This window comes from Ipomoea triloba, chromosome 13, assembly GCF_003576645.1.
Source record: "Ipomoea triloba cultivar NCNSP0323 chromosome 13, ASM357664v1".
In the NCBI taxonomy this organism is placed as follows: domain Eukaryota; kingdom Viridiplantae; phylum Streptophyta; class Magnoliopsida; order Solanales; family Convolvulaceae; genus Ipomoea; species Ipomoea triloba.
The window spans coordinates 24328972-24342362 of record NC_044928.1 but is presented as its reverse complement, the minus strand read 5'-3'; the positions used below and the strand labels follow the sequence as shown (position 1 = coordinate 24342362).

General features: G+C 37.0%; 3 protein-coding genes across 5 annotated transcripts in view; 1 reads left to right on the top strand and 2 right to left on the bottom strand.

The window, feature by feature from the left end:
- The window catches only part of LOC116001849 (non-lysosomal glucosylceramidase), a 14416-nt gene extending 10254 nt beyond the window's left edge, over positions 1–4162 (top strand). The window contains exons 16-18 of the mRNA XM_031241798.1: positions 1059–1120; positions 2002–3304; positions 3655–4162. Of these exons, the coding sequence (XP_031097658.1) occupies positions 1059–1120; positions 2002–3304; positions 3655–3913 (1624 nt within the window). The 3' untranslated portion in view covers positions 3914–4162. The remainder of the gene's footprint in view (positions 1–1058; positions 1121–2001; positions 3305–3654) is intronic.
- Positions 4163–6164: 2002 nt separating this feature from the next.
- On the bottom strand, positions 6165–9208 carry LOC116001852 (lipase-like). Its single transcript, XM_031241803.1, has 11 exons — positions 8910–9208; positions 8735–8806; positions 8520–8605; positions 8133–8198; positions 7960–8007; positions 7801–7865; positions 7655–7727; positions 7413–7574; positions 7049–7243; positions 6731–6819; positions 6165–6617 (listed from the first exon to the last, which is right to left on the bottom strand). Exons 2-11 carry the CDS (start codon positions 8799–8801, stop codon positions 6404–6406), a joined length of 1065 nt encoding a protein of 354 aa, XP_031097663.1. The 5' UTR covers positions 8802–8806; positions 8910–9208; the 3' UTR covers positions 6165–6403.
- Positions 9209–11087: 1879 nt separating this feature from the next.
- On the bottom strand, positions 11088–13141 carry LOC116001851 (serine/threonine-protein kinase PBL27-like). 3 transcript variants are annotated; one of them, XM_031241799.1, is made up of 5 exons: positions 13015–13141; positions 12789–12934; positions 12206–12395; positions 11710–12104; positions 11088–11607 (listed from the first exon to the last, which is right to left on the bottom strand). In XM_031241799.1, exons 1-5 carry the CDS (start codon positions 13085–13087, stop codon positions 11338–11340), a joined length of 1074 nt encoding a protein of 357 aa, XP_031097659.1. In that variant the 5' UTR covers positions 13088–13141; the 3' UTR covers positions 11088–11337. The 3 variants fall into 3 exon arrangements, with proteins under 3 accessions (XP_031097659.1, XP_031097660.1, XP_031097661.1); XM_031241800.1 differs by having other exon boundaries at positions 11710–12101; XM_031241801.1 differs by lacking the exon at positions 12789–12934.
- Positions 13142–13391: the final 250 nt, after the last annotated feature.

Genomic DNA, 13391 nt, shown 5'->3' with positions numbered 1-13391 from the left:
CCAAAAAAAAAAAAAAAAAAAACGACCCATGCAGGGTGGAATGGTGGATATCCGCGAGGCAGATCGAAATTGTCATCCCTACTCATATATAGGCTAGTTAAACTAAATTTCTTTTTGAGGGGCAAAAGTTAAGCACCATAACATAAGATGGGATGGGCAGGAGAGTAATTTTGTCAATTCAATGCTATTCTTAAAAATTGACAGTTATATAAGTGTTTAATCTGTGTAATAGAGTCAGTAGTACTCAAAAAAAAAAAATGTGTTTAATCTAAGATAGGTTTAGAAGCTGTCGTATTGAAAGATATACACTCGAGAACAGAGTCAGCTTTTGTTTTAAAATTGGTCAGTTCTAGAGCATAGACTTAGAGAGGGATAACCAGAGCATGGTGATTAAGAGAATTCATTCAGTTTGGAGTCCAGAGAATTTGGCTTGTATTTTAGTTATTTTCTGTTACACTTATAATGTCATTTACTAATTCCCCAACTTAAAGTGAAAAAAAAACCTTAATAGTTGAATATTCAAGTCCAATTAGTCTTTAAAATTCTGAGATTGCAAGACTGAAACTGTGAAAAAGGTTGATGATGTGATGAACTGGAGAGACTTGTGTATGGATAATTTTTTGCAACTTAAATGGTGATGTCCCTGTTCTCCTACCTAGAGAAGAAAACCACTGAATAATGGGAATCTCTGAGATGGCAGGAGAACTTTGAAAAACCATGAGTCATTGTAATAAATTGTCCTACCATTGCCGTGCAGATAAGTTTGCGGCAAAGTTTATGGTTTTCATTGCACAAACGTAAATGACGTGGTGTGATTACTTCCGCAAAATCTGAATTTCTGCTTAATGTGCATTGTAAAATTTAAAATCCATGGTAGTATAAAAGATGCATCCACAAATTCTTGCAGAACATTCCAGTGAAATTTTCTGTTTTTGTTGCACGAATTCACTAATCTGCTGACTGTATTATGCATTTTATACCAAAGAACGCGAGTATACTTCATGCAATTTATTTATTTATTTATAGAGGATACATGATTTTGCACCTAATATTTTCAGGTACAAGTTTACACTTTTTAATGAGCTATACTTTTTGGTGGCTGGTGGGACCGTATGGATTGGTATTCACTATCTCTTCTTGCCTCTTCTCTCTCTCTCTTTTTTTTTTTCAAATATCTAATAACTTGCGTCCCTGTGTTTGCATATTCTTATTTTATTTTTATGGTTGACTTCTGCAATTTACAGGACCTCTAATGGGTCATATTTATATCATTGATAAGTCAACTGTCTAATTTAATATCATTGGTTTCCTTTTGTTTGCCAAAACTTTGATGTCAATTGGATTGGTTTTGATTCATACATGAACTAAGGATGAGATTTAAATGAAAGGACTGTTTCATGCTGATTCATTCTAAAACTACCATAATTATGTTTTTTTTTTTCTGAATCTGGTTCCATTATATCCTTCTGCTTTTCTTTATGGGTGATGGTGGAGGTGGCCGTCTCTATATTTGACTGCCGCCTTTTTGTAGTTTTGGTTTAGTCTACTGCATAGATACATGATCTCCACATTCCAGAGAACTTCTTCATGAAAAGAAATATGACTAGTGTACAAATTGCAATAAACTTGTTTTATTGAACTCATAGCACAACTAGAAATTTGACTAAATCTTCAAAACTATATTATTGTTACTTATTTGCTGCTGTGAAAGCATTAACAAAGCAGAATCTCCATTATTTTTATTTTGTAAGTAAAATAAATTTGTTCACATTGTGGAAGAAGATATATGACATGATGGCTAAGTATTTTTGTTTTACCATATCCAAAATTTGTTGAACACTATGTTGAACTTAACTTAGTAACTATCTATGTAATTGTTGTATTGACTAATTAGTGTTTAGCTCCTAAAGAATTTTTTTGCTAAACCTATCAATCTCTTATGTGCATTAGACATGGAAGTGTCATTCTTGTTCTTTTCTTATTCTGGCTTTTCAAATGCAGATTCAGAACATAGACAACATAAGCAAAGATCTGTACAAAGCAATGAGGTCAATTTAACTGAAACAGAAGAAGAAAGCAATGAAGGCAATGCAACTGAAACAGAAGAAGAAAGCATTGAAGTCAATGTAACTGAAACAGACGAAGGAAGCAATGAAGTTAACGTAACTGAAACAGAAGAAGATCTGATGAATAATGCCCACGTTGAACAGACTGCATGTAATGGTTATAAAGGTGGTAGCCGTTTTGCTACTTCCTCAAATAAGTGGTTGGGGCCAGGGAATGATGAGGATGAGGATGAGGATGTTGGTAAGTTTCTATACTTGGAAGGTATAGAATATATTATGTGGTGCACGTATGATGTTCACTTCTATGCATCATTTGCCCTTCTTGCACTTTTTCCAAAAATTGAGCTCAGTATACAGCGTGAGTTTGCGAGAGCTGTCCTATGTGAAGATAGAAGAAAAGTTCGGTTTCTAGCTGAGGGAAATTGTGGAATCCGAAAGGTCAAAGGAGCTATACCTCACGATCTTGGAACTCATGACCCGTGGCATGAAATGAATGCATATAACATACATGATACTAGTACATGGAAGGATCTCAATCCAAAGTTTGTGCTTCAGGTGTATAGAGACTTTGCTGCGACAGGAGACTATTCTTTCGGAACTGATGTTTGGCCTGCTGTATGCGCTGCAATCGAGTATATGGACCAATTTGATCGAGACAACGATTGTCTTATTGAAAACGATGGATTTCCAGATCAAACATATGATGCTTGGACGGTTCATGGAATAAGTGCTTATTGCGGTTGTTTATGGCTTGCTGCACTTCAAGCTGCTGCATCAATGGCTATGCAACTTGGTGACATAGCTTTTGCAGAAAAGTGCAAAGGCAAATTTGTGAAGGCTAAGGCAGTCTTTGAAACAAAGCTGTGGAATGGCTCTTACTTTAACTATGACAGTGGGTCTAGCAGTAACAGTAAATCAATCCAAGCTGATCAACTAGCAGGACAATGGTATATGGCATCTTCAGGCTTGCCTGATCTTTTTGACAGTGCAAAGATCCAAAGCACCCTTCAAAAAATATATGACTTCAATGTCATGAAAGTTCAAGGAGGGAGGATGGGTGCAGTAAATGGAATGCATCCTAATGGGAAGGTGGATGAGACTTGCATGCAGTCCCGTGAAATTTGGACTGGGGTCACCTATGGTGTTGCCGCCACCATGATTCATGCTGGGATGGAGGAGCAGGCCTTCACAACGGCTGAAGGTATATTTATTGCAGGCTGGTCTGAGGAGGGTTTTGGGTAAGTCTTAATTGTTTATGTTCTTTCAATCTTCACTTTCTCATTTGTTCTTCCCGAGTTTTCAAGTGCATGTTCAAGTATAATATTGAAGTATCTAACATGGGACTAGAAGCACTTCTATTTTCCCCCTTGTGATGATTTCATTCTCTATATTGAGCGAACTTGCAATCTTGTGTGAATGCCTGCAAAATCAATGAGGTTGCATGTTAGATGCTTTTAAACCTGTAATTTGTGCAGAATTTAAAATTTATTTTCGTTTTGAATTGCTTTGCTTGATAACATACTCTTTGGTAGTTTTTGCCACGGAGAAGATATGCGAATTACCATACACTATATGTTTTGTGATGCAGTTACTCGTTTCAAACCCCGGAAGGATGGACTATGGATGGGCACTTTCGGTCTCTGGTGTACATGAGACCACTTTCGATTTGGGGTATGCAGTGGGCTCTATCAATGCCCAAAGCTATTGTGGAAGCACCTAGGATCAATATAATGGACAGAATACAAGTATCACCTCATGGTCTAAAACCTCCTCACGAGTCAGGTGTTAAAAAGATAGCAACCAAAGCAAAGTGCTTTGGGAATTCTGTGTTCCATTGTGCTTGCTGAGTAAAATTGTTCATTGTATCTCTTCTTGTTTCCTTGAGTCTTCCCCACCAAAGAGGGAATGTCAAGGGACCTCTTTGAGCTAATAGAAAATCCTGTTTTACCAACAAAGTGCAATCATACCCACATGATAGTAGTTTTAGTTGAGTTATGATGGCATCCCAAGGCTTTGTATACTATTAAGACGCTGCTTCTTGTAATTGCAAATGTCAAAATGACAAGTAATTTAAGCTCATAAGTTTTGGAACAAAATGATAATCTCCCAGAATGTTTACTGTTTTTTTTTCCTCTAAGCAGACCAATTGTCCTATAAAGTTACTTTTAAAAAAATTCATTTTTAATTTTGTTTTAAAGTTCTGAACAGATCGATGACGCCCTTTAACCCTTTAACATACTTATGGATTGTACGTTTTAGCTTGCATTAGGTTAAATGCAATATGATTGTCGTAGGTTAATTGATTAGAGGAGATGTTTAAAAAAAAAACATTTAGGTGAGTTTAAAGAAAGAAAGAAAGAAAAAAAAAGGGTTGGTGTGTGTTTATAGAGTTATGAAATTGTGGATATAGAGTTTAAAAATTGTGAATATTGAGATCTAAAATTGTGAACATAGAGTTCTAAAATTGTGAATTTGATCTGGGTTTACTTTGCAAGGTAGACTTGCGTCCATAGCATAATTTGCACATTTTAGGTGCATGCGTTTGTTCAAGTGTGTGCATTGTAGGGTGTCGTGCGTGCATTTAATTTGTTTGTGACTTTGTGTGCATTCTACTGTTGCGGGGTTTTGGTGGAGTTGCGGTGCATCGGTGCATTTTACGGTTGTTAGGTCCTTGATGGAGCTGTTGTGGAGTGGTTAGTGTTTATCATGCATTTGCTTGGTCCATTGTGTGTGCATTGTAGAGAAGTGGGGGGCTCTTGTTAGTTGTTGTATAGAGTGGTTCGTGTTTCTTTTGTGCGTTTTGTTCTTGTTTTGGTTCTTCTTTTTTCCTTTTTTTTTTTTAAGTATAGTATTGCATGGTTTATTTTATGGTTAGTAGGGCCGTAGGGGGTTGCGATTATCTTGTGTGTTGGTTTAGAGCATCCTTATCAGTTAAAATATTTGCACGATTTTTTAAGTGACATTAGGAGAGAGAGTATGAACAAGAAAAAATGGAGAAAAGAAAAAAGAAAAAGAGAAATTTGACATCAAAGGAAAAAAAAAAAGTGCATTGCTAAAAACGCGCAGTAATGGATGTGCTATGTAAGCACCATCGGGAAATGTTATTTGCCTTTCACGCACACAATATTAGGTTTGTTTCTCATTTTCTCTCACATGATGGGCCCACTAATAAACCCATTTCTGCAGAAGAAAGAATCAGTCAAAAAACGCATGCTCACATCTGTTATAAACTGCTGTTTAGTTTTTTTATCTGACAAGAACTCCATAATATCCACTGGTGTGTGGATGCTCTTAGTGTCAGCAATGTGTGTGCCAGTTTTTTCCTGTGTAGGATGTGATGTGTGAATTTGTTGGTCCATTGTGTATATTGTAGAGGGGTGGTGGGTTCTGAGAGATATTTTATAGAGTTGGTGGTCTGATCAAATGAGAACTCATCTTCACGTACAAACCATCATAAATACACACAATTGTCTACATAAATGCACATACTATTCCAAGATAGATTGTGTGCATTGTGCATTCAAAAATACTAGATGTACTCCCAAAATCATACTTCCAACTTTTACTCCCAATTGTGTTCAAATTTGATTGGATGATGAAAAAAAGAAATGGACAAATATCATGACTCCCTATTAAATTGATCAATCAAAGTATGTCAACTCATATGGAGTAGAAAATGGGAGTGTGAATTGGGAGTATATGTAGAATTACTCTTGTGCATTAGAACTAAGATAAACAATCAGTAACCAACTTGGCATCCAACGGCGTCGTTTAAGCGTTCTGGTAGCTAATTCACAAAGTTGAGCATTATAAAATAGCTACTTCACAAAATAACTAATCAACCCCTTTATTTCCTAACATTGACTTATCAGCCCGGTTCATTGAGAGAGAGAGAGAGAGGGAGAGAGAGCTGCTTCCTCGCTCATCCTTTCCTTCGAAAACTAGTTGACTTCTTTTGGCCACCAGCAAACCTGTTAACTCACTTGGAAAGAGAGAGGAAAGAAAACGGCCACTTGGAAAAGATTTATGTTTTCTCTAGTTTCTACAATGTTTTGGGTTTTGGCATTACAAGTCGTTGCTTGTGGGTGAAGAAGAAGTAAACAGCAATGATCATCAGAGCCAATGGCATCTTTAGATTACCATAAAGCATGGAAGAAGATACATTAATCCAACCAGGACGACTAAAGAATGTTCCAAAGTACAGCTAAAGTCAGTATTCTATTTTGCGTGGTTGAATAGACACAATAATTTTACACTATTTACATGATTACATATACTCCCCACCCAATACAGAAATTCAGGGAGTTGGACAAAAAATCGATTTAATAATATAAATATCACAAAGGTTTGATCTGGTCAGTATGATCTGAATTAATTCTTAGGACTGAAGCATACAGATCTCGGGATAGAATCACATTCCCGTTAAGATCTTGTGTTGCGTAACTGGAAACACGAGGGTCCAAGACAATGCGGCATGAAACTGATTCCTCGTTTCCTAGTCGAATGCCATAGTATGTTAGATGATCTGAAATGCTGTTTCCAGCCACTGACCTGAAAGTTCATTACACAAGATATGCAGCAGTGAGGGAAAAAATAAATTCCTGCATGAATTTTGGGTGACTGGTGGCATTGTACACCTATAGCGCATGAAAGAGAAGCATTACCTGCTGCAATTTGGGTCTTCCCCAGAACCATCACAAACCTTCTCTACTGTATAAACTAGACTTCCCAAACCAATGTTATAAAGCCAAACCTACAATTTCAGGAATCTCATAGGTAAACCAGGTATGATGAGGATAATCAGAAATGAGATATTGTCAAAACTTGTTTAGGTCCATGCACATTCATCATCTATATATACCACAAGTAACTTGTCATTTTGTCAATATATCCTATGTTGTGTTCCCAGCTAAGCAGACTAAACTTCAGCTGGTTTACTATCAAGAATAGAAGATTCATGGGAGGGAAAACCCTGGCATTACCTCTCTTGGGAAATGATGGTATGTCTTTGAAGGGAAAAGACTAAAATAAGGGGGCAAATGAGGCACAATATCATGACCATGTGTCACACGGATGGTGTTCGGCACACGCTCGTTATAGCCGGTTGCAAAAGCTGCATTGCCCATTCTAGGCTGTCCAAATGTCATAACCTGAATATCTTCAGCACCAAAATTGACCTGAATATTAGTATAAGGTAATTTGTCAAGAAACCAACAGAATGTACATGGGCACTTGATATGGCATAAGGTGAATGACATTACTAATTAATAAATGTGGAGGCAAAATCTTAATATAGATGATTAATAATTATTAATTTAAAAGATTGGAGATCTAGGTAATAGTTACAGTGAGATCCAGTGCAAAAAAAGCAGCCAATGCCCCTCCCATTGAATGCCCTGTCACCATAATCTGATAATCTTCATAAAACATTTTGGCTTCTTTAACAGCATTTAATGCCGAAGAACGTATAGTTGAATCATTATAACAATTATAAAATCCATGATGCACCTGAAATCAGAAGGAATATGAATATTTTTAGCTATCATAAAAGAGTTTTATAGAGCCACACAAATTGGCAAAGTAATCACCATTGCACCATCCATTCCAGGATAATCTAAATCAAGCTGCTTCCAGTATAGATCTTCAACCCAGTTCTGTATACTATAATGGAAATAATCAGAACTAGAAACGCATTAATGTGTAAGGACAATGGCTTATATAGGACTGGCAAAACCTGGTTGTACTGCCTCTGAATGCAACAACAATAGCATTAATATTAGGATCCACTCCAACAAATGCCTGCATGAGATATAAACAATTATAGTTATTTATTGAGCTAGCTATCAGTGGAAAAGGAAAGACGTGATATTGCTGCAAAGCCATCAGACCACACCTGCAGACAATACTGGACATCAACAATCAGCTCAATCATTTCAAATCCCTGCTTCCAGAAAATAAATGCAATCAGTGCAACTACTTATTGATAATGAATGATGAAAATATACCAAATTAAATTGGAAAAGTTCCACTGATAAGCTCAATATAGTGATAATACAAATACATTACCTTGGTTAAATCATCACAAATTGAGCACGTCCATGTAAATAGTTCAAAAGTATCAGTCATATAGACCTGCAAGTGAAGCAGTGATTTACAATTATTTTCTAGTTGCCAACAGTGAGGAAGAAATCATAGTAACACAATGTCTCTAGGTTGTATTAAATAAGCATCCGAATTTAGCAGATGCATATCTAACAGAATGCAAACCAAGCATACATTTGATTAGCCAAAATTAAGCATTGACAACAGAATAACAGTAATAAACGATTAGCAAGAAAACACACCAATACAGATAAAAAAAACATGCCAACTAGTGAGAAAACTTGGCACAAACTGAACAGTAAATCAGTATCATTACACCATATCAGGGAAATAATTGAAGCTAAAACTTACAGCTGCAGCATATTCTACCAAGATCGTGGCAAGTGTGTGATTATAAACTGCCAAATCAGATTTGAGCTTCGCCCTGACATTAAGTTCTACAACCAAAGTACGCATAAGAAACTACTTATAAGTACATATTTATAATCACACTACAAATAAAAGTGCTCATCCAATCCAAAAACAATTATCAGTAGAAACCATGCTTGATCAATACGTTGGCTTACCTCTTCCAGGTGAGAGCGCAAATAAGCACATCAATATAACTACCTTTAACAAAATTTTCCAATCCATTTCCCCTATAAACATTAAATGCCGAAACAGAGAAAAACAAATTACATAGATTACAATACTGGAACTAAAAATAAGCAGAAATTAACGAAAACGAGCGAGCTCAATTACCTGCAGATACTCCAGAATGCAAAGCCGGAGCTCCGACGGGAAAGCAACTTCAGTATTTCCCCAATGACCGCACGCCGGCGACGATCCGGTAAGGTATAACGGCAGGATTGCCGGCGAGCGGGCAGAATAAATGCAAATTCGTGAAGAAAGTACAAATATGAAAAGGGGAAAAAGAAAAATATGTGGTTGAGATTTGTTTCGGCAGTTGGGAGGCGGCGAAGAGAAGGCTAACTGGAATACGAAATTTCCGAGAAGTTAGGATTAGTTAGCGGCGATCGGGGTTTCTTGTGGTGGTCGAATTTGGGGTATTTATAGTTTATACGTTGCCGGTGGCGTGAAGGAAGGAGAAATACGTATTGCGTACTCGTAGAGTCGTAGTGGATCTGACTAGGATTTTGGATATGCTCGTTGAACTTGAACCACGTGCGGCTTTTAGAGCATCCTAACCGGAGGATTTTACTTGGTTTTTGCACGTGCGAATTTGAGGTGAAAGAGAGTTGGACAAGAGAGAATGATTTTGATCATGGTAAAGAGAGTAGTCCTGTGCATTGGACGGGTTCGGATATTTGAACTGTCCACCCATTTGGTTTTTGGATTGTCAATTTTAATTCCTATTCATTTTTTTTTTACACAAGTAATGTTTCGAATATTGACATTTCAAATTCCGGACGGTTCGGGTGATTTGTAATCGGATTTCGATTGACTTCGTGTTCAAATATAAACTAAAATAATAAACTTAACATAAAACTTGTACATATTTTGTAATCTACATAATACATTCTTCAAGATACAAATTACAAGGCTACAAACTAAAATTTACAATTTTGCGATTCACAAAGAGAACACTCAGAACAATTTACAATTTTGCGATTCACAAAGAGAACACTCAGTACAAATAAGAGATGAGAGATGAGAGAAAGAACTAGGAAAGGAAACCTTATGTTGACTGCACATCAGATCAAATGAAGACTAAGTTCCTTCAACATATATATATATACACATTAAACGACGACGTATGGTGCGAAGCCCTACATAGCCCTAAAATATTTCGGATAATCGGGCGGGTCGGATGTCAAAATATCCCGCCCCACCCGAATACCATTAACCGACGCCGTTTCGAATTGTGGATCGGATATGGAACTTCGGATTCGGATTGGGTCGGATTGCACTGTTTCAGACGACGGGTCAGTCGGATTATGCACAACCCTAAAAGAGAACTTGGTTGTTGTCAGATTTGTGCACCGCAATGAAATTGCTCTTTGGTGCGCCTTATGTGCACATGGCGGGCGTTAATCTAACACCTATTTTATTTTTTAATTATTTTAAATTATTTTTTCTTTCTCCCTCATCTTCTCTTTCTTAGTTATACATGCAAAAATTTCTCTAAAGCTACAACTATTGGGATGCTCTTAGACAATAACTAGCTATGAGTAGAAGGGTTTATGATTGAAATGGGCAAAACTTGAGAGTGTACAAAAATAGACACTTTTTTAAAACTTGTAATTGTTGTCAGTTAAATTTTTCAATCCTGAAAAGTAGCAATTCAGTCTACAACTCTATTTTACACGTACAAGTAGTGTACAACATCTGTTGAAATTCACTGCTCCAAATACCCTCATACGACTAGAATTTGAATTATAGGTTGGATCGTAAAGCAGTATTCTTTCTAGAGAAACAAAGTTGAATGAATTGTTTAATGCTGCAAATGACAAATAGACAATTTTACGACAAAATGAAGGAAACTAAGGCTCTATCCAACCACCAACCTGGAAACGAAATAGCACAACCAAGCACATAACAAAAAGCTATTTCAACGGCAAGGGAACAAACAAGGCAAGCTAGCTAGGTAGCCTCAAACACAAGCATAAGTGTATAAAAAAATAAAAAATCAAGTGGTGACTAAAAACAATTGACTCATCATTATCACTTACAAATGATGCTCCATCATGTGCACAACGTCTGTACAGCATAAATAATTTTATATAAGAATACACACAAATAAATAATATACAGTCTGTACAGCTTCCGATAAATAATTTTAATTTTATATTATACAGCTTCCGATAAATAATTTCATAAAAATACATACAAACAAATAACTTCATAAGGGTATTCACAGGTAACTGTCACAAAAAATGGACACATTTCAAAAGATACTAATTCAGGGTAAGGTGAGCCTTAATATGAAAGAGAGATAACAATTTATTGAGAAAATTGTAATTTTAATTCTTAAATTATTATTTTTAAATTTTTCAATAGAAAGAATAAAAAGATGTCTTTAACTTATAGATTATGTTTTTTTTTTTTTTTTTTTGAATTTTGAATTTTGAAACCATGTTCTCTATCTCCTCCTGGGCTTCTCTGCTTCATATATATGTTCCGATCCGATCAAGGAAGGCTTAATATATCATGTTTAATTTCTTTCCATTCAACAATTTCTTGTATTCTCCTTGTGCCCCTTCTCACCCCAAACCATTGCCTCTAAAACAGCACGCTTCCTAGTGTCATCGGTTTGGGAGGCAAGATGTGTGAGAGCGGTCACAACATCGCTGATTAAAGGCCTTGATGCAGCTTCTTCATGAACGCACATGCATGCCACTGTTAGTGCTTGATAAAATGCCCGTCTGGGATAACGCCCCCCCAGCCGTGGATCCGCCACTTTAAAAGCCTTCTTTTTGTCTCCCAAAAAGGACTTAGCCTGCAACCAACCAAATTAAATCTGATTAACCAAAGAGGAAAGAATTGATTTGACCAAAAAATAGTAAACATGGGACAGAAGAAGGAGTATGCATGTTTTTACCCAGGCTACGAGATTTTGTTCTGATTGAGTTCTCGTGGGATCAATGGCCTTGCGTCCGGTGATGATTTCGAGTAGAACGACCCCGAAACTATAGATATCAGACTTGGGGGTGAGTTTACCGGTGCGGGCATACTCGGGGGCACAATAACCATATGTGCCCATCACGCGTGTAGAGACATGAGTTCTACCATCGGAAGGGCCCAGTTTTGCAAGCCCGAAATCTGACAATTTCGGGTGGAATCCCTCGCCAAGAAGTATGTTTGCAGATTTTAAATCTCTATATATAACCGAGGGATCAGCTTTGTCATGTAAATACTCCAACCCCTTGGCCGTCCCGGCTGCAATCTTCATTCTTGTGTTCCAGTCCAAAGGTGCTTTATCTGGTGGAAGATCTGCTATGTTTGGTAGTTTTTGATTAAAACAAGAAAAATTTCCTATGAATTGAAGCACAAGGGACTGAAGGGAGGTCTGATAGGTGGAAGAAGAGCTAGCTAACCATGCAAATGATCCTCAAGAGAGCCCAAAGCCATATACTCATAGACGAGAAGTCTTTGAACCCCATCTGCACAATAGCCTATCAAGTTGACAAGATTTGGATGATGGCAGAGGCAAAGCATCAGAACCTCCACCAAAAACTCTCTCTGCCCTTGAACCCCATCCTGGTTAAGCTGCTTCACAGCAACTACCTGCACATCATTTCACAATATATACTATAAACAAATAATCGAAACCATATAGGGACAGGGACAATCCCAGCTAAGTTGATCAAATTGTTGATTTGGTAACTACAGTTTACAAGTTTGACTCTTAGTCAGAGAGGTTTATCAGTTTTATTGGTTTGAGTCAGTCAATTATGGACAAGCTCGACTCCTAATAAGAGGGTCTATTAGCCTTTTTGGTTTGATCAGAACCAGTTAATTATGGACAACCTATATTTGTTTGCCAGCTAGGGTCACAAGACAGGTTTATCCGTGCATACACTAGGATAGTGATTGCAAGTTTCCTCGTGATCGGAATAATGGAAACCATATATATATAAATTTCCCTTTTTCCGGGCACAATGAAGCTGGTGTAGTCACCTGGTCAGTAGTTTTGATGTGACCTTTATAAACCCGTCCAAAGCCGCCTTCACCAAGCAAGCACTCAGGACTAAAGTTTTGGGTTGCAGCAGCAAGCTCTTGATATGTCAAGGAATTTATAGTAGGAAGTATAACCTTTGACTTATCTGCATATATATTCTAGAATTGGATTGAAAAAACTACTGCAAATTAAAGCAAAATAATAGATTAGAAAAAAAGAGAGGACCTGGTGAGGCTGAGATAAAATTGTCAACATATTTGTGTTTTGACGAGCCAAGGCAGGGAAAACACGGAGCCATGTCAAATTTTCAGATTGATTCCCTGGATGGAGAATCTAAAACCTCAGATGTGGTTACGGGGGCGGCCAACTGTTCGTTCCATGGAAATAAATATCAAAATAAATCCCATAAAATAAGAAAAATTCCAGATTTTTTGTGGTCATACAGAGAGTCAACTGACATTAAAATTGGTTTAGTACGTGTAGGTGATAAGAAATCGGGATAAGGCCGGAGTCCTAGTGCCATAAGTCTTTAATTTATTTCCACACACCTAATTAATTAATTATAAAATAATAATAATATTTCTCTTTGGGTCTCGCTCCTG